This window comes from Procambarus clarkii, chromosome 93 (genome assembly GCF_040958095.1).
Source record: "Procambarus clarkii isolate CNS0578487 chromosome 93, FALCON_Pclarkii_2.0, whole genome shotgun sequence".
In the NCBI taxonomy this organism is placed as follows: Eukaryota; Metazoa; Arthropoda; class Malacostraca; order Decapoda; family Cambaridae; genus Procambarus; species Procambarus clarkii.
The window spans coordinates 2,500,483-2,522,579 of NC_091242.1; the positions used below are offsets into that span (position 1 = coordinate 2,500,483).

A 22,097-nucleotide genomic window follows, 5' to 3' on the forward strand; every position below is an offset into this window, starting at 1 on the left:
AAATCTAATATGTATATATATACACAGGCTGCCTGTCGCCCAACAAAATGCATTATTATTACACTGTCTCTTTGCTTCTCTTCTCACACTGAAATACTCATTTCTAGTTCTTTAGTATCTTCCCTTTGCTGCTCTGTTATTCTGTTATTCCTGTAGTATATTGTTGTTGCTTTAGATTTAGATACCCAGAATGAAATGTCCGTGTAGCACGGGCTATGGTGATCCCGTAATTCAGTTCTTTTATTCGCAATAACCTTGTTACTGTGATATTTGGGGTCAAAGTTTTAAATGGAGGTGGGGTTTCCTCCTTTTCCCCTGTTTGTTTTTCACTTCTGTTTTAGCACACTGGTTTTAGTCTTGTTTTAATAACATTTTCTTGGTGGCGGATGTAAATGCAGAATGTCCACTAGTGTGTCCCATTCGTCAACTGTTTTTCTAATCATTGTAGTCGCTGTGGATTTTACATCTAATTCAGCTGCTGTCGTTGGATTAATGTTGAGTTTGATGCGCAGGGCTTCAGTAGCTTCACATTCCAGTGAGTAGTGCAATAGTGGGGCCTCTGCTTCTGTTCCACAGATATGACACTCTTTAACTATTGGGTTTATTACCTCCCAGCAGCACTTATAACCATGCCTGAGTCTGTGTACGGCTACTGCAATGTCTCTGGATATATTTTTGCCAGGTTTGAAAGAGGAGTAACCAGGGGCTTGTTCGTACCACATCGCAGTGGATCTTCCTTCCGCTACTTTGGCTCTGTAGCTACTTTTGATAGTTCTGAGTATTTTCGTCTTAATATTCTCCCTTAATCTGTGAAAAACTTGAAGGTATTTTAACCTGTGCAACAGGTAGAGCAGTGGCAGCTTTTGCTAGTGAGTCTGCCTTTTCATTACCATCTATACCAATGTGACTTATTATCCATTTAGGGTGATCGACAGCCCTAGATTATGTGCTTTTGTTTCCTACATGTAGGATTTCTGTGAGGAGTTGTATATTATCTCTGTGTTGACTGGATAACAATGCCTGGAGCGAAGATTTACAGTCGGTATGAATAATGACATCATGTAAATTATTCTCAATTGTATAATTTATGGCTTCCTTCAGGGCATATAATTCTGTTTGCAATGTTGAGCACCTACAATTCATGCTCCAGTAAGCTTTATGGTTGGTAGTGTAAACTGCTGCCCCAGCAGAACCTCTCTCTTGATCAACTAATCCATTGGTGAAAATGTGATATTTTATCTGATATTTTATCCTATTGTACCTTTAAATCCTTGTTCATTATAGTGTTTTGTTATTATTGTGTATTATTATAATCTTTTGGACATGTAAATGAGTGGGATTGGGTGGTTGTAAATCGGAGCTGCCTCGTATGGGTCAATAAACCTTCTGCAGTTACCTTTGTTCTTATGTTCTTTATTTTTGTTAACCTGTAAATATTTTTGTCAATTATACTGTAATTTATCTGCTTAAAATTACCTGTACCTGTAAACTAAAGCTGTAAATTACCTTTAAACATTTGTTGTCAATTTTACTGTAAATTATCTACTTAAAGTTTTCTGTTAGCTTAAGCACTTGCCCGAAAGGCTATGCGTACTAGTGGCTTTACAAGATTGTAAAATCAACGTCATTCCCATGTTCTCTCTTTCCCAAATTCACAAATTATAACGCATTATAATTCCTCAATTTAGAAACCTGTTATATGAAGAAAAATAAAAAAAAGCTTAAATTGCATTCACTGGAAAGACGAAGAGTTAGGAGTGACACGATAGAGGTTTACAAGTGGATGAATGCACATAACAAAGGGGGTATTAAAAGTATCAACACAAGACAGAACACGAAACAATGGGTATAAATTGGATAAGTTTAGATTTAGGAAAGACTTGGGTAAATACTGGTTCGGTAACAGGGTTGATACCTGCTTGATGGGGTTCTGGGAGTTCTTCTACTCCCCCAAGCCCGGCCCGAGGCCAGGCTCGACTTGTGAGAGCCTCATATCATAGCAGCATTATTTTGAACATTTACTTAGCCTTTTTTTGGCTTAAGTTGCCTGCTAACCGTAACTACCAATTCATTTCCCAATTCAGATTCGGTAATTTTAACCGTGTCTATCAACTAACCTGGAGTTAGTTGATATCTAGTAACTATAATTACTGCCCAGTCTCAGAACTCTAAACTTGTGAGTATTAACTATATATCATCTGCACATCATTTATCTATTCTAAGTCATCCTGTAGCAGTTTTGATTCATATTATGCAATTAACTCACTATTTGCCATCGCCAAATTTGCTAAGGTTGTTGACCAGACCACACACTAGAAAGTGAAGGGTCGACGCCGCGTCGGTCCGTCCTGGACCATTCTCAAGTCGATTGAGAATGGTCCAGGACGGACCGAAACGTCGTCGTCCCTTCACCCTCCAGTGTGTGGTCTGATCAACATATCTCAGCCACGTTATTGTGACTCCTCGCCTGCTAAGGTTACTGTCTTTTTCCAGAGATAAGGCGGAGTCAAGAAGATTGGAGACGTGGAGGCTTAGCAGTGGGTACGACTTAGTACGTCAATTGGCCGTACACGCACGAGAGCTGAGGTGGCGTGCGACCAAGAACACATGGCGTACCTTGGGACCCAAGCACTTCGCAGGGAGAGAAACTGCGCCAGGAACCTCATCAAGCCGCCAGACTCCGTGCAGCAGCGTGTAACAGCCTCGTTGATCGGGCCGCCACAACCAGGAAGGCCCGGTCAGAGTTCAATGTAGGGTACGAGACCCAGTTCTCGTCGAATTACCGTCAGCAACTTGGCTTCTTTCCCCTGACAGTCTTGATATGATCATTCATGTTGATCGCAACCTGATGCATGAACCAGGCTGTGATGCATACGTCAGGCTGCGAGCAGCCGCGTCCAACAGCCTAGTTGACCAGACCACCAACCTGGTCAGAGATCGGGCCGCGAGGACGATGATCCTCGGAATCACCACAAGGTAACCGGATCTCTAATCATATAAAACCCCCATGAAAATTTTGATTGTAATGTATTGAATTAAATAACACGTTAATTTAACAAAGTGTTCAACATTCATATATTTTCTCTAACCGAGGTGCGTTACACTTAACGATTTATGCACAATTTAACTGTAAACTTGTAATTCTTAAAATATTTAAACACTTCTTAAAACATTGTCATTATAGAGTATATAGAGAAATATATATTCGATATTCGATTGCACCAGAGGTGGTACCCCCCCCCCCCCTATATATATTCGATATTATATGTTTCATTTAATAAAACTAACGTTTTTTATATTATGAGAAGTAATTAAAGACCTGATGTCCGATAGCGAGCATAAACGGCGATGGGTCACATTTTGCCCAAACCCCCCTGCAGTTTTCAAAATATCCCAAAACATCCCAAATTCGATACCTGAGCCATATTTTGAACCCAAATTCTGGCTCTCTGCACCTATTCGCAGTTTGAAATTCCGACTTTTTATACCAAAAATCTGCCAATTACTGTAAGCGGCAGTGGGTCACATTTTGCCCAAACCCCCCTGCAGTTTTCAAAATATCCCAACCATCCCAAATTCGATACCTGAGCCATATTTTGAACCCAAATTCTGGCTCTCTGCACCTATTCGCAGTTTGAAATTCCGACTTTTTATACCAAAAATCTGCCAATTACTGTAAGCGGCAGTGGGTCACATTTTGCCCAAACCCCCCTGCAGTTTTCAAAATATCCCAAACATCCCAAATTCGATACCTGAGCCATATTTTGAACCCAAATTCTGGCTCTCTGCACCTATTCGCAGTTTGAAATTCCGACTTTTTATACCAAAAATCTGCCAATTACTGTAAGCGGCAGTGGGTCACATTTTGCCCAAACCCCCCTGCAGTTTTCAAAATATCCCAAACATCCCAAAACCGATACCTGACCCATATTTTGGACCCAAAATCTGGCTCTCTGCACCTATTCGCAGTTTGAAATTCCGACTTTTTATACCAAAAATCTGCCAATTACTGTAAGCGGCAGTGGGTCACATTTTGCCCAAACCCCCCTGCAGTTTTCAAAATATCCCAAACATCCCAAAACCGATACCTGACCCATATTTTGGACCCAAAATCTGGCTCTCTGCACCTATTCGCAGTTGGAAATTCCGACTTTTTATACCAAAAATCTGCCAATTACTGTTGGCAGCGTTTCGGGCAAGTCCTTAATCTAACATATCAGGTAAGATGAAAAGGTACATTGTAGCAAGGTTTTATATCAACAAATAACTACAATGCAAATTGGCCGAGGTGATTACGCTGGTGAAGATAAATGTCTTAAGTACTAATATTGTAGAAGTGGTTAGCACAAGATACAGTGTAATTTTGAAGCATAAAGTAGGAAACTATGAGGATAAAATTAGGTACTTTCTTGTTTTACTTATGAATAAGGCACAGGTTGGACAATTTTTTAATTCATTAGGAAGTGACTTCTATAGACTGGGTCCTTTTACAGGTATTTGCATGGAGTGTTTGTACAGAGTTAGTTTGACTCTTGGGGGAATATCAAAAATATACTTATTTCTAGTGTTGTGATCATGGGTTCTATTACACTTTTACACATTCTATTACACATTCAGGGCACCCTGAATGCCCCTGTTACCTAGCAGTAAATAGGTACCTGGGAGTTAGTCAGCTGTCACGGGCTGCTTCCTGGGGTGTGTGTGTGGTGTGGGAAAAAAAAACAAAAAAAAAGTAGTTAGTAAACAGTTGATTGACAGTTGAGAGGCGGGCCGAAAGAGCGAAGCTCAACCCCCGTAAAAACACAACTAGTAAACACAACTAGTAAACACAACTAGTAAACACTTATAAAGGAAAAGTTTCAGATCAAGATTAAGCAGCATTTACGAACAAGGTTTTGTACATGTAAATAGCACATGAGAATGTGTGGAGTGAGTGTATGTTTAACACGTTAAGGGACTCAGAGTAGCTGTGTGTTGTCTGAAGACAGAATTTGTTATAGTTATGATAGCAGATTTTTGCAAAGTGATGATGGCCTTAAGGAGGTAGTTTGCAGTGGTTGAACCCCATGCACAGATACCATATGTACGATAGGAATAGATTAGCACATAGTGTAATGAGAGGATAGCAGAGTGGGGAACATAATATCTGAAGATTTTAGAAAGTATACTGTACTTTTTTTTTTTTTTTGAGCACTCAGTTTTTGGGGGCTATGTGCTGCATGTGGATGCTCAAGTTCAGTCTCTTGTCTACGTATAGGCCAACAAACTTTCCCTTCCTTTTTACTGGTAATGTTAACATTGTCTATCTGAAGTTGAATTTAATTTGATGATTTACTACAGTACCAAATAAAATGTAGTAAGTCTTTTCTATGTTCAGTGTGAGTTTGTTGGTTGACATCCATGAGTGGACTTTTTTTAATTAATTGAAAATATTATTTAGTGTGTGGAGGTCGGGGTCAGAATAGATGAAGGTAATACTGTCAGGAAATTGTATATATAGGTTTAAGAAAAAATCCACAGGAATTCTTTGATATATCACATTAATGTGCTTTCTCTGTGTATATAGGTTTAAGTCTTGACGTACTTCCTCCAAACCAGCAAGACTGGCCTGCAGTTTAGCTTGTGTGGATATATATTTACTAAGTCCAAGTTCCATTTTCCTGTCCACAGTTCCAAACTCAGTACAGTATGTTATTACCTTATTAGGACACCACACCCTGCCCTGCCATCTTCCGCCACTGACCTGTCACAATGTACCTGTAAACTATTATTGCCTCTTGGTAACCAAGGTACAATGCTTCCATATAAACACCATAATTGTCCCGGTTCATGCTGAATCTTTTTCACGTTGAGAGGTACAATTTCTACTTATATTTTTTGTACTTCCCAGGAAGCACTCCTATTACACTGTCGAGAGGGAGGAGGGCTTGCAGCAGTATTACAGCGTATTCCCTGAGGTCATTAGCTAATGAATGCAACCAAAAATGAGGAACTAAACACTATGGGATCCTCAGAGTCGGTATGGTGCAACATACTGACTGGTATGTGGGTATGTTGGTACCATACTATACTGGCATGGTACTATCAAGATGGTAGCAAACTGACTGTGGGAGTATGATAAAGGCCTGACACAGCAGCGGCAGAGGATGTTGCAGATCTGCATGATGTGATCAAAGCGGCATCAGAAACCCAAACCTTAATAATGGGGCATTTTAACCATGAGACCATAGCTTGGGTAAATCTAACATCACAAGCAGAGGGAGAACAATTTTTAGATCTGGTTCAGGACTCCTTTCTCATAGAGCAAGTGGTAGAGCCCACACAGGGTAACAGCATACTAGATCTTGTGCTAGTCTCAGAAGAGTGTATGATTGATCAAATTCAAGTAGGCAAACAGCTGCTAACCCCCTGATCATGTGAGTACCAAATTTTAGGATGGACTACAAACACAGAAACCTACGTAAAGATTCACGATGAATTTCTAGATCATCATCGAGGTGACTATCAAGGAATGAGAGAGGAACTGCAAAACATCTGGAGGGAGCTAATAGGTGAACATGACATGGAGACATCATGGCAAAACTTTAAAAAGCTCATCATGCAACTTGTTCAAATACATGCAAAAAAAAAAAACATTGTTGAATGTAATGAAACACCATTTTCTGGGTGAGACCTGGAGGCTCCCCAAAGCTATTCAGGCTGATATGGATATACAGTATTAGACTTTGGCATCAGTCAATGTGAATGGAGTTTTCGGTCTACCGGGAACCACAAGCCAGAACCTGGCTCCCTCAGAAGAGGTACGAGGAGCAATGGCCTATAGAAACCCCCTTGTGGTTGGAAGCATTCAATGTCTTCAAAAGGTCAAGTGTAACACAAACAAGGAGCAATGGTTTCAAGCTCAATAAGCCATAACAATAAAGGACTGAGAACATGAGATGCTTTTTCACCCACCGGGTTATTAACCCATGGAACAGTCTACCCGCCTTAGCCATAAATGTCAAAACTCTGTTAATTAATCTTCAAAGTATAGCTGGAAAAGATTATCAAGGCAAATGGCGGACCTTCGACAAGCTGCCGCTGGCTTCCTGTCCTCGTCAAGGCCACTTGTGTTAGTGGGTCTCGGGTAAATGCAGGTAATAAGAAATGCTTATAATATCTTTTAATTATTTTTATTTTAATTATTATTATACTGTTGTGTGAAGCCTGCAGTGACAGTCTCTCTATTTTATTTTTCCATAAGTTGCCACTGGAGCACAAGAATACAATGTCTTCCAATATTCATGAGTGTATTAAGTTAGAGCTCAAAGTAAGCAATTATCAAAAGAAGGCACCAAGCCGGGAAGGATATGTAGCACCATCAAATGTGCGGAATAATTATAGAGCGCTAAATATCACTAAGGCTGCCAATATGAGAACAGAAACACATAAGGCGAACGATATCAAAGGTATCCATTTCACCAAGAATTCTATCGAGTGACAAGTGACCGCGAGGGACAGTCGGGGAAACAAGACACACGTGTGTCCTTGAAGTCAGGACATTCAACAAGGATATGCATGACCGTAAGAGGGACAATGCAGTTTGGACAATAAGGAGCATGGTGGCGCTCCATTAAGTGCCTGTGAGTAAGCAAGGTAACCCTAGTTGAGTTCAGACAGTACGAGAGAGGAATGTAAAGAGAGGAGCTTGCGCCTATCCGCTTCCCAAGAAGTATGAGACATGACCTTCAATAAGTTAAGGGCATTAGAGCATTCAACTCTGGGATAGATATGGGATAGGAGATATGGGACGACCAGGAGAAGCGAGAGTAAAAGATAAACCCCCAGAAGTTTAGCAGAATCCTTATACAAAAGAGGATTACCATAAAGGGACAGAGGGGGTCGAAGGACGACCTGCTGTAAAGGTCATAGTGCATGTCTTAGCCGGAGAGAACTTGAAGCCATGATTGGTGGCCTAGGACGACACGGCATCAATCGCAAGTTCAAGCCGCTGTTAAAGGAAAGGCGAGTACCACCTTGACAGCAGAGGGAAAGATCGTCAACATAAAGAGCAGAGAAAATGTCAGAGGGAAGGGAGGAAAGAAGACCATTGAGAGCAACCAGGAAAAGAGTAGTGCTCAGAACACTACCTTGGGGTACACCTTCATATTGCTGAAAAAGAGGCAAAGAGAGCGGTATTAAATTGCACTCGAAAGGAACGACAAGAGAGGAAGCTTTGAGGAAGAGAGGGAGATTATCACGAAGGCCAAAAGAACGGAGTTGGGACAGAATATGGTATTGCCAGATGGTGTCATATGCTTTTTCCAAATCAAAAAGGACAGCAACAATGGGGTTCTTCGCAGCAAAGGCAGTACGAATACAGACCTCCAAGTTCACGAGGACATCAGTAGTGCTGCGACAGCCAAATTGAGAAGAGAAGAGGTGATAGCATTCCAAGAACCACATCGAAAGGACACTGACATACTGTACGCTCAAAGAGTTTGCAGAAGCAACTCGTGAGAACAATGGGGCAGAAGTCTTTAGGGATGACCCTAGAGAACCAGATTTCCAAATAGGAAGAAAAATCGCCTGAAGCCAGTCCTCAGGGACTGACGATGACGACTCCCAAACACGGTTATAAACACTCAGTAAATACTGAAACATGCATAGAGGGAGATGGCGAAGCATCTCATAATATCATCTGAGCCCGCTCCCATAGAAATGCACAGGGCCAGGGCAGACTGGAGTTCTGTGAGAAAGAATCATTATAGGGAAGCCGAAAAGAAATGCTAAAATCTAAGGGAGAAGATTCAAGAAGAGGCTTACGAGTAAGGAAAGAAGGAGAAAGATGAGAGCCGGAATTAACAGTCGAAAAGTGAGAACCCAGTTCGGTCGCAACCGACACCGGATCCGCCACGACAGAACCAGAGGTGAAGGACAGGCGAGACATCCGGAACAAACTTACTCACTATCTTGCAGATTTTCTTCCAGATCAGGGGCAGAGGAATGTCAGGCGTAATGGTGGAAACGAAAGATCTCCAACCCTCATGTTTAGCCGTACGGATGGCCCTATAGTCCACCGCACTGGCCCTCCGAAACAAAACAAAAGAAATGGGCATTCTACGGCGACAGTGTTTCTTCCAGGCTGCACGCTTACAGCGGACAGCCCGAACACAGTCTGCGTTCCATCAGGGAACGCACTTCTGCACACTCCTGGAGGTAGAACGAGGAACAGAGCAGAAATCAGCATAAAAAAGTGTCAAGAAAGAGGAGGGGGGGGGGCCTCGGAGAAAAGGCAGAGAAAAAAAGAGGAGGGAGGGGGGTGGCTTGGTCGCCCACCTCATGAGTCTGGGAAGTGAATAGTGGGTCAGTCGTCGGTATAATAACGAGCAGGTAACAATTTCACTCACGAATAAGCCCCCATATTTATTTACAAATTACTGTACATTACAAACTTCATAATCCTACTACAGACACAAAAATCTAAATCATATCTTAATCTGCTAACATTTAAAAATAGGCATATTCTCTCTAATCATAGAGGCAAAAGAAAAAATGCTAATTTAAACAAAATATAGAGGTTAAGGATATTTTTAATATTACAGGTATTTCTATCCATATACTCTCTCTCTCATGTAATTAGATAGGAGTAATATGAGGCTGTGGAATTAGATCAGGAAATTCATTCTTATCAGAAGGATCAATCCAAAGTTTGACAGATTCAGTGTCTGTGCTTAAGTCCTCATCATCACCTTCTGCACCTTCTAAATCTTCACATTTGTCTGAAGAAAGTAATTTCTTTTTCATGCCATTGAAGTTGTTTCTAGAGATGTTGCGAACTACTCGATCCCTGGAATAAAACATATGACTGTACATATTGTACGTGAATGATTTATATAAAACAAAGCCTCCCTAAAAGTGTTTTAGAATGAAATGAGTAATAAACAATAACAAATGAATAATAATAAATATGCAGTACACTATATTGTGTATCCTTAAGACATACATCAGCAACAACTCGTCTAAATCACACGTACCATATTTGCCCACATCAAAGGGGTAAGTACTTATCAAAAGAAGTCACCAAACCAGGGAGGCTATGTAGCACCATCAAATTAAACGTGTGGGATACTCAAAAGGTGCTAAATACCACCAATGATGCCAAGGGACAGATGACCGCGTAGGACAGTCGAGAAGCAAGATGCGCACACAGCCTCGAAGTCAGGATATTCAATAAGGATATGCATGACTATAAGAGGGACAATGTAGTTTGAACAATAAGGAGCAGGGCAGCGCTCCATTAAGTGCCCATGAGTTTAACGGGTATAGCCAATGTGCAACCTTGCCAGAGACGTTTCTCCACCACTGGTTACTGTGGTAGAAGGAAGGCCATGGGGACACGCTATTCTTAAGACCCCGCAGTTTGTTACCAGTAACAGAAGACCGTCGATCCTGCCAACGGGCAAGGATTGAGGAATGAATAACTGGGTAGAAGTCGAAATAAGGAACACCTTTGCAGGAAATGGGACAAGTGTGGATAACCTCCTTAGCAGCAGCATCATCAGCACGCTCATTTAACCTCCGCGCTGCACGGCTTTCATTGTGACATTCTGGTAGTGCTCGTAAATTGGAGCGTTCCCCAAACAATTTTTTTCTTTGTACTGTCTCCACTCGATCATCCGGACTATATGGGAAGGACCCCCAGCCGGATTATCACATTTTTCGGATAATGGTACTTTTTCACCTACAAGTCCAAAAGTGACCATTTCCAACTATTTTTATACTACAAACAACATAATTTGAATTCCCTTACCACATACAATTATTAAATATTCAACTAGAAACCTCAACTTACCTTGTTGGTGTTCGTCTTCTTGATTGATGCCACACATCTTGAAGTTAAAAATTCTTAACAATTTACGTAACCTATACTAACACAACACTAAAATTAACACTTAAAATTACTGTACAGTTCATTAAGCTAAGTTAGTTTTGAATGCCAGCTGCCGAAGCCTCACTAGTTAAAGGCATTTGGGTTGCCTGTGAGGCCTCACTTGTTGAAGGCGCTTGCTTGCACCTCACTTGTTGAAGCGCTTGCATGCCCTCACTTGTTGAAGGCGCTTGGCTTGCCTGTGATGCCTCACTTGTTAAAGGCGCTTGCTTGCGCCTCACTTGTTGAAGGCGCTTGGCTTGCCTGTGGCACCTCACTTGTTGAAAGTGCTTGGCTTGCCTGTAATGCCTCACTTGTTGAAGGAGCTTGGCTTGCCTGTAGCGCCTCACTTGTTGAAGGCGCTTGGCTGCCTGTGACGCCTCACTGGTTGAACAACACGTAGCTTGTCTTTAATTGCTAGGACAATCTTCTTCCTCTTAACACTTCCAGAACGATTGATGCTGCTACCAGACATAGTCTTGGCCAAAAATGCTCAAAGTTACTATGAAAATAAAAAAGTTATTTAAAAAAATATTTCACTAATGGCGCAGCAATGTGTATAACACGAGGGACAGACGCACATGGGTTGACCAGTGTTGGACGGGTCCACTTGGGGTGGAGCAGCTATAGCACGTTACGTAGGCCGCCAGGAGGAAAAAAATTCACAATATTTTTGAAGGAAACTTCAGCCTGTGCACAATGCTTTTAGGAAACTTATTTATTTGTTATTACTTAATTACTAGTACTTATTTCATTTGTTTTTGGCTATGATTAATTGTTCTAAAATTAATGGTAATTCCTGTACCCAGGTGGTCCCTCCTGATGCACCCCTCCCACCCTCCCAACACCACCCACCCACCCCATCCCCTCCTCCACCATGCGTCTAGAGCCACAGACGGGATTAATACGGTATGGCCGTATTTTCATCTGTCCAAACCAGCTTTTATCCGGTTCCTGTGGCCATTTTGGCCGGATATTGTGATAACTTTATCCGATCACGATTTTGGCCGTATAAGGGCGTTTTCCGGATGTTTGAATCTCGGATAATCGCGGGGTTACAGTATATTGTTAAAATCTTTTCCATGAACATGTACATGTAAAAAAAAAAAAAGCACTGAATGTAATGAAATACCATTTTCTGGGTGAGCCCAGGAGGATCCCTGGAGCTATCGGGCTAATGTGTGTTATACAGTATTAGACCGGGACATTAGCTATGGAGTTCGACCTACCAGGGACCACAAGCCAGAACCTGGCCCCTTCAGAGATTGCAGGGAGCAATGGCCCTGGAAAATTCCCCTGCGGTTGGGGTTTACAAAGTGTGTCCCCAGTCACCGAGGCTGTGGTTCGCAGGTAACGGCAGAGAACCGCAACTGGACACAACACATGATGCACTCCCGGCCTAACCAACCAAGCATCAACAAAACAAGGACCCCTCCGGAAAGCAGCAGTCTCATTCTTCGCCAGAAAAGAAGGGACGGCTGCAAATGAACAAACTTACCATCAGGGTATAGATCGTCGCACGAGGGTGTGGAGCTCCCCCTTCCCCCTCCCAGGGAGGAATGAACTGCGTAGACAGCGGAGCGGTGACATGGTGACGTCATGCTTGTTTGCTTGTTTTCATTTAAAGAGTTCTGTCCACTAGTTTCGGCTTTCAGTAGCAATATTTAACCAGAATAGGGAGTTTGTTTTGGGGCGCTTACCTTTCTGGGTGCCTGACCCAGTCGATGGCAGACATGGAATGCTTCCAACCACACAGGGGGTTTCCATAGGTCATTGCTCCTCGTGCCTCTCTTGAGGAGGCCAAGTTCTATCTTGTGGTCCTCGGTAGGCCTGACAACTCCATTCACATGACTGATGCCAAAGTCTAATATATCCATATCAGCCTGGATAGCTACAGGGAGCTGAATGGGCTCCCCCCCCCCCCGGAAACCCCTATGGAAATGGTTTCCCGAATGCACCAGGGAAGGGAACCCTAACACGCAAGGGCAGTACTTACAGGGCACCTAGGAAAGGAAGCCCCTAAGCGCATGCAGCCCCAGCACTGATGAGGAACACCTGGCCACCACACACAACACTTCGCCACGAAGGCAAAACACCGCCTTGGATATCGAGGCCAGAGAAGCCCTGGACCACATCAGCTAACGAAACGAACTGGAGTGCTGGGTAGCCGGCGCATGGAGGTCCGTGGCTCCCCCCTCCCCCCCTTTGGGAAGGGAAGGGCTGCATAGATGAGCGGCACAGCAGTGGAGTGTGACGTTTGCTTGTTTCCTGGGGATTGGAGGGAGTTCTACCTCTCTTTTCGGTTTTCAGTTGTAATTTTCTTACAATGTTGGGTTTGTTTTGTTATGCTTACCTTTCTGGATGCCTAACCCTGGTCGATGGCAGGTAAGGGAAAAACCCCAACCACAGGGGAGGGGGGGGTTCCAGGGCCATTACTTCCTGAAACCTCACTGAGTGGGCCAGGTTCTGGCCCACAATCCCCGGTAGGTCAAACTCCATAGGCTAATGCCCCGGTCTAATATATCACACATTAGCTAGATAGCTCCAGGGAGCCGAAGGGGTTCCCCACAGTAAAGCTAACCAAGCACTTGGAATAATCAAGCATACCTTTGACTTTAATGAAAAGAAGGTATAAATGCAAATTGTATAATTCTATACAATATATTGTAAATTCAACTGTATAAATCTCTGGTGGGCCCCCATTTGCATTACTGTATGCAAGCATGGAGAGCTCATCTTCAGAAGGATATAGTTAATCTGGAGAAAGTGCAACACCAGGCGATAAAAATCATTTCAGAGCCAAGTCAACTCACGTATGAGGAACAGTTGAAGGCCACAGGGCTAACAAACACTGCAAACCAGGCATAACAGGGCGGATCTCATTGAAACTTTCAAAATACTGAACAATTTGGAGGATATTGATCTTGAAATTTTTTTAAATGGTCAGATGCAACAGAAACAAGGAGCAATAGTTTCAAGCTCAACAAGCCACAATGGAGGACTGAGAACAGAAGATGCTTTTTCACCCACAGGGGTAATAAACCCATGGAACTGCCTACCTGCCAAAGCTATAAATGTAAAAAAACTTTTATCTTTCAAGATACAGGTGGAATAGATCAAGGCAAATGGGGGTACCTTCGACACGCCAACGGCTTCCCATCCTCATCGAGGCCACTAGTGTTAATGGCTCTCAGGTAAACTCAGATACACACAGAAATCAAACTAACGTAATATAAATCAATGAAAAAATCCACTGGGGGGCTGTGAGGTGACACGAACCAGCGACTAAGGCATTGCCAGCCGCATACTCTTCCACTGTACCACTGTGGACTTGCAAAAGTCGATTCAACTCAAGTGCTTGTGGATTATACGTAAAAACTTGGACTGGCTTTAGTGGGGACCTTCAGACTTCCTGTGATTTCAGTAGAAATCAGGTTGCATGACTTTTACAATTCTCAGTAGTAGAGTGGTAGAGTATGCAGCTGGCAATGCCTCGGCTTCGCAGGTTAACGTTGCCTCACAGCTCCTGTGGATTTTCTCATTGATACAGTATATATCACCTTAGCATGATTTCTGTGTATAACTTTTATCTTCCACTTGCTCATTGAGGATTATTGATCAGCTTCATCTGTTTCTCCATCTGAGTACTCTAATATGAAATACATATTGGATTTGTCTTGTTCATATTTTTCTTTTTAGGGGTTAGTTATTAAAATAAGGCTATTTTAGTTATTGAATCACAAGCCAATGAGATGAAGTACTTAATACTGACCATGGCATGTGTTCTAATGCCCATTTCATATGGCCTCAAAGTGTTCCTGTATGGACTTGCTGCACTCGCTAGAATCATAAACTACATTAATGAGCCAATTTTGTGTGTTTGTTCAGGCCATTTTGGGGCTCCCAATCTGCCCCTGCCGTTAAACATGTTTTTTCTTCGTCACTCAGTCGAAGATTTTATTGATATCAGCTTGTAGTTTTCAGTGTCTTAAACATTAGTAACTTCATGCTGATTTATTTCTTTTATAACTGTACAAGATGGCATATAGCTGTGATTTAATTTTTTTTTGTCTATTTCTGATATGAGAATGCTAAAATGCAGTGGTGCAAGGACCCCAACCATCACCACCCACCACAGACTATAAGAATTTTTGCATGAAATATGTACCGAATTAAGCTACATTTTAGAATTGGGGGCCCCTAATATTCAAGAAAATACATTTATTCCTCAAATGAGTCCCTCTCCGGTCCCAAATGAGTCGGTCGGCCGAGCGGACAGCACACTGGACTTGTGATCCTGTGGTCCCGGGTTCGATCCCGGGCGCCGGCAAGAAACAATGGGCAGAGTTTCTTTCACCCTATGCCCCTGTTACCTAGCAGTAAAATAGGTACCTGGGTGTTAGTCAGCTGTCACGGGCTGCTTCCTGGGGGTGGAGGCCTGGTCGAGGACCGGGCCGCAGGGACACTAAAGCCCCGAAATCATCTCAAGATAACCACTCATCCTGGATCATACCCCTACACACAAAAATCCCTCTCACCTTGGATCATAATTGCCATCTTTCCTCAGATGAATGCGTTCATTAACTCTCATATTAGCTCCGTCCTTCAGTAGTTTAATTGCCACGCGGGCAATGTTGCGAGAGTCATCCAGACCACAATGTGGCTGACCCTCAAATTTCATCCCCAGATTTTTCAACATCTCCTTCAAACACATCTGGAATAAAAATAATTATGAAGCCATATCATTCAAATATCTGGAATAAAACAACCTTTTCTTATTCATTATTAGATGCTAAACATGACTACCTAATTTGGACAAATCCACAAGGGCCGTGACGAGCATCCTCGTCACGGCCCTTGTGGATTTGTTCATTTGATGCATCACGTTAGTGTGATCTCTGTGTGTACCTAATTTGGAATTTACATCGGATATTTAACCCTTACACTGCTACAGCCTGGGCTCTAAATGGGGGTATAAGCTTGGTCTGGGCAAAAAAAATATTTGAATTATGTGAAAAGGGAACACATAAAAAGGGACTGTTAAACAAATCTCCAACTTATTGGCTTCAGCGTCGTGAAAGTTTCATCCCAATATTTTCAGAAATGGATTTTAGACAATTTTTTTTAATATGAAGAACGTTTTATTGATAAGGAGAACAGCTCCTATTAACTGGAACTGAGGGAGAAGAATAGTAGTTAGAAGTGCCCACAAAGTGGATATGCAGCTGGTGCCTTTATAGCATTGCTGAGTAATACATAATAACACCAATAATAACTGCCAGAACTTGGGACTTTGAATTTTTTTGGCTCATTTTTTTTCACAAATTTCAAACTCTATTTTCTTCATTTTTTTTAGGTTGTTTTGATGGTTAGGGACCAGATTAGGGCTTTTTCACTTATATAAAGTATACATCTTTATCCCTTGAATAATTATAATTATCCCTATATTTTGTTTCTTTGGGGGGGGGCTATTTTTTCTTAACCTCATTCCAACACACATTGACCTACAACTGTCAAATATTTGTACTGTGAGGCGTTGATTTCATTATTCCCTGTCCTCATCCGCCTCACAGGACTCTCTCGACACCGCACCGAGCCACAGTGGGTCGTCTCTCAATGGAGAGACAAATCTATCTATATCCTCCCTAAATATGTCGAGTACAAATGCCAAAATTTTGTATTAAAACATACAAGTAAATTAATGAATTAGACCTACCTTATACATTGTCGATTACTTCAACTTCAATTACTGTATCTCTAAAACTAGAGTTTCAACTTTGAGTCAGCTTAAAAAAATCCAGTTTCTGACTGATTCTCACCATTTTTACATATAGTGTGCGCAGCTGTCTGTTCTACAATCCTATTAGAATGGATTTTTCATAAACCCTAAACGTTTGGAGTTATAAATTTTGTTGTCTGATTTTGTAATATGCACCAAATGAATTTGGTACATATTACAAATGCCATATTGACAATTTTTTTTTACAGTAAACTAAACTGAAAATCTATATTCTAAATCTATTACAATGAAGATCATATACTATATTGAGAACATAATAACACTTAATGAACAGTTGGTGATATTTAATAATTTTGCAGCTGGTTTGAAAATCTTAAATTTTCAATACAGGTATTAAATTTTATATTTATTTTTAATTTTCTTGTTTTTTAAGTTTCGATGGTGATCATTTAAACAAAGTTGGAGCATTTGCCTAGCAGATTATGCACAAAAAATTTCAAAGCGTTAGATCAAGTCTGAGAAATTTAACTACTGGTACCATCGGGTCATCATATATATACTGTACGCCACACGCAGCTTAATGGTTAAACATCGTAATTTGAATGTGTCTAGGAATCACCAGAACTCAAGTTCAAGTCACTCCATTGCCTCAAAATTGTTTTCATTGATATACCACACATATGTGATTTCACTGCGATTTGAGTTGGGCGTAAGAGTATGAAAGCCATTACAGTGGGCCCGAGAGTGTTGGGTCAACTTTATAACACTGGTTGGGCTCCGGTTTGGGGCCTACAGAACCTCCCAGAGAACTCAGTAGAGTTCTGAGTTGGTCAATTTTTGTACCACTGTAGCAGAGTTTAAGGCAGGCTTAACATATTGATACCGAGGGACTCATAGCCCTCGGAGAAGAAAATAAAGAGTGTTCATAGAGACCTTGTGGATTCTCACTGAACTGGCCTTAGTTCAGACGACTAGATTTTCTAATTTCTTTTCTTTTCTTTCATCAGGAGTTTATTCGCTCTTTCGGGTTGTAGGTAGCAATATTCCAAGCTAGTTGTTTATTTTGGTACGCCTATCTTTCTGGGTAAAAGCCCTGGTCAATGTCGGAATATGACATACTTTACATGTAGTGCTCATACGCCATTGCTCCTTGCACCTCTCTTGAGGGAGCCAGGTTCTGGCTCTGGTCCCCGAACTCCTTGTAACTGTTGACCCCAAACTAGTATAGCACCTATCAGTTTGGATAGCTTCAGGGAGCCGACGGGCTCCACCCGGAAAATAGAGGAAAAGGAATGGGAAAGCCTCCTGTACAACTTCAAGCAGACATTTTAAATGCATTTCAGATTTTTCAAGAAATACCATATATAAATATCTCTTTCCCAGAAAGATATGAAATCACTGTCCCAAGTACAATATACTGTATACCAATTCCCTGAAACAAAGGCTAGTTTCAAGAGACTTACCTTTTTAGTGCTGTAGAAGTTGCTGTAATTTTTCCTGATGTTAATCCACTTAACTGCCCAGGAGGGATAGGGCACATTTGACATCTGAAAATATGTGCATCAGTTAAAGGCACAACCATAGTGCAATGTCATTATGTACTATAAACAAGCAGATAATTCTTTACAAAGCTTGCTTCTACATGACACTAATCAGGATACAGTATTAATAAAAATGGAGAAATAAATATAATTGATTTATGTCAATCCAATAGTATGAGAATAAAGAAAACAAATGATGAATGTAATAAAATGCTAATTTCTGGGTGAGCCCTGGTGGCTCCCTGAAGCTATATGCTGAGATGGTTATCATCTACTGGATTCACCTACCTTTCTGAGTGCCTTCCCTGACAGATGGCAAAATATGACATACTTTAAATGTAAAGTGCTCAAAGGCCATTGCTCTTTGCACCTCTCTGAGGGGGGCAAGGTTCTGGCTCTGGTTCCTGGTAGGCAATGAGAACTCTGCAACTGATGACCCAACTAATAAAGCACTCTATCAGTAACATAGCTTCAGGGAGCCGACGGGGCTCTCCACAGAAAAGAAAGTTCCAATATGGCAATAACCATATACACAGTATGCAATAATAAAAATAAGATTTTTTAAATGGGTCTAGGCAAAACACATTATATCTAAATGGAACAATTATAACAATATTAGCATTATTGCTAAATAAACTGGACAATAATAATGAAAATCAATATGTGACAATAACTGCATTGGCCCCAGGGAATTATCTCTTTAAGAGATTAATCACACTAATTCAAATTATTATACATATGAATGGACAAACGGGCTTACCAGACACTGCTGGAAGAGAAATCTTCCCATGTCCCATGGCCCATCAGTTACAACAGCAAACTTATCAGGTTTTGTTAAGAGTTTATTCTCTTCTAGCCACTCTTCAAACTTTTGTAGAACCTCAGGAAATACGGGTGCAAAATTAACTTTATCCTGAAATAAATTAATGGAATCAATAAGACAAATTTCATCATCTCAAGATAAAGATAGTTTTGCTAAAGTTAATTAGAAAGTGACACCAGTACTGGCATAAGCAATAAGGATGTATTATCTTTGCACAGGTGAGAGAGTATGTGTTAGCTTAAAAGGTAATCTAGATTAACGCTTCACTCCTCTGACACAAAGTCAATGTGAAGACTAAATATCAATATACTATCAATGACAATGTGATGTCTCACTACAGACTAGTATTAAAACGTAAGGAAAAACAAGTGTCTTTAGACAGATTCTAAGTAAGACAAGCAAGCAGTGAGCCACAACCAGGTTCTAGTGGTATGCCTGCAAAACGTAGGAGGGAGAATACCCCAGAAATGTCCTCACTGCCTGATGTTATAATGGAATGGGACTCCCCTTCCAAACAGTAACACCTTTCCTCCTCCCCCCTCATCACCATCTTCCATATGCCATCAAGAGTCCTCCATAAAGGTAAGATAAACTTATGTACTGTATTATAGTTAAGGAAAATTTTTTATTCAGTATAAAATGTATTTGTAAGTTAATATTTTGGAGGATGGGGAATGGATTAATTAAATTCCCTTTATTTCTTATGGGAAAAATCGTTTCGACTTACGATACATCTCTGGGAAAGGATTACCATCGTAAATCGAGGCCCCCACTGTATCTTAGCATCATCAGCAAACATGTTCATATAATTCTGTATTCCAACTGGTAGATCATGAACATCACTGGTGCAAGAACTGTGGTAATCCACTTGTGACATTTCTCCAATCACAAGTGGACTTCTCACAATTTCTTCTCCAGTGTATGTGTGTGTGTTTAACACATCAATACAAATTATCACGAAAAACTAAATAAAGTGAGAAACAATTAAAATAAATTGGCAATGTTATTCCCGTGCAGCACTTCGTCTCATTTCTTCGGAAAAACCACAATTTCTCCAGCCTACTCCGCTAAATCACAAGAGGTAGATAATTTTTACTTGGATTTTCAAGTTTCCTGGATGGGAGGGAGGGGAAAAAGTCTATATCCATCCTGTAACCTAGACACACTCCCTGCAAATTTGAGTGACTAGCCCCAAGCATCTGGCCTTAACTTAGAAACTTAGGACAGATTAACCGATAAAAAGACATTCCCTCTTTTAGTATTGATGTGGGTACATTCTCACCAAATGCCACAGTTTGATAACCAGTGCAAACAGGGGACCTGATGGCTGAGTGGACAGTGCTCAGGGTTCGTTGTCCTAAGGGTCCAGGTTTGATCCCCGGCGGAGGCAGAAACAAATGGGCAGAGTTTCTATCACCCCTGATGCCCCTGTTCACCTGGCAGTAAATAGGTACCTGGAAGTTAGGCAGCTGCTATGGGCTGCATCCTGGGGATGTGTGCGTGTGAAAAATTTGGATTAGGGAATAGCCCGAAACGGTATGTGTGCTAGTGGCTGTACAAAAATGTAAAAACTCTTGTATATATATATAAATAATTACAAAATAAAAAAAAATAAAAAAAAAATTGCTGTCCATCACACACCAGTTGTGTTTTGTGTGAAAAATTAGGATTAAGGAATTGCCCGAAATGCTATGTGTGATAGTGGCTGTACAAGAATATAAGAACTCTTCTATATAGAAGGTCGGCCGAGCGGACAGCACGCTGGACTTGTGATCCTGTGGTCCTGGGTTCGATCCCAGGCGCCGGCGAGAAACAATGGGCAGAGTTTCTTTCACCCTATGCCCCTGTTACCTAGCAGTAAAATAGGCACCTGGGTGTTAGTCAGCTGTCACGGGCTGTTTCCTGGGGGTGGAGGCCTGGTCGAGGACCGGGCCGCGGGGACACTAAAAAGCCCCGAAATCATCTCAAGATAACCTCTCAAGATATATAAATAAATACAAAATACAAAAATACAAAAACTTGCTCTCCATCACACACCAGTAGTGTTGCCAGGATTGGGCAAGGAAAAGGTTTCCTAAATCCTAGACCCTAAGATGTCACTGCCTTATCAGGATGGAGTGTAGCAATATATATAAAGGATATTTAAACTCGTTAAACCATACCTTTATAAAGTCACAACTTTTGCTATCACAATTCAACACTAAAGGTAACTAATTCTGTAAAAATTGAAGTACTGTACTATATTCTGCAGAGAAGTGAGTTTGATATATACCCTTTCATACCTGAGTAATTCCAGTTAGTTCTGTGCAGAAGTTGGTCAATTTTGGGTTGACAGTCGGATGAACATATGTGTGAAATTCCTTGATGATTTGACATTTCTTTGTGTTTACCAGAATGGCTGGAAATTCGATGATCTCGTGACTGAAAAAAAATGAAAACACTTACTCGATGCCTTTACAAAGGGCAATGTTCCAAGAATATATAAATCCTGCAATACTTGTTTAGCATTTAATAACACTCAAACCCCAAATTCCTGTTTCTGTTATCTTTTATGCTCTTTTTCACATAACTAGAGCAATTAACCATACATTAGTACCCATACACATCCAAACTTCATTAATTGCCCTGAGGTATTTGGTCACCATAGCACAAAAAAACCAGTGTTGAATGTAATGAAACGCCATTTTCTGGGTGAGTCCCGGAGGCTCCCCGGAGCTATCCCAGGCTGATATGCTAATGTCAGACTTTGGCATCAGTCATGTGTATGGAGTTCTTAGGCCTACCGGGGACCACGGCCAGAACCGGGCCCCCTCAGAGAGGCAAGGGGAGCAATGGCCTATAGAAGCCCCCGTGTAGTTGGAAGCATTCTATGTCTGCCATCGACCGGAACAGGCACCCAGAAAGGTAAGCGCCCCAAAACAAACCCCTATTCTGGTTAAAATTGCTACCTAAAACCGAACTAGTGGATAGAACTCCCCAACCGAAAACAAGCAAACTAGTGTGACGTCACACACTGCCGCGCCGCTGTCTGGGCAGCTCCCCCCTCCCCGGGAGGGGGAAGGGGGAGCCCCAGACCCCCCGCGC

General features: G+C 41.5%; 1 protein-coding gene across 6 annotated transcripts in view; it reads right to left on the reverse strand.

Annotated features, from left to right (window-relative positions):
* Positions 1-22,097, reverse strand: part of LOC123746829 (3'-5' exoribonuclease 1) — a 40,554-nt gene that overhangs the window by 4,696 nt on the left and 13,761 nt on the right. For 4 of the 6 annotated variants that reach the window (XM_069319617.1, XM_045728617.2, XM_045728618.2 and 1 more), the window contains exons 5-9: positions 21,296-21,434; positions 18,951-19,103; positions 18,113-18,196; positions 15,448-15,623; positions 7,157-9,829 (exon numbers count right to left, since the gene is read on the reverse strand). In XM_069319617.1, coding sequence (XP_069175718.1) covers positions 9,619-9,829; positions 15,448-15,623; positions 18,113-18,196; positions 18,951-19,103; positions 21,296-21,434 — 763 coding nt within the window. In that variant the 3' untranslated portion in view covers positions 7,157-9,618. Of the gene's footprint in view, positions 1-7,156; positions 9,830-15,447; positions 15,624-18,112; positions 18,197-18,950; positions 19,104-21,295; positions 21,435-22,097 lie in introns of those variants that run through there. The other 2 variants (XR_011226105.1, XR_011226106.1) reach the window with 1 other exon arrangement.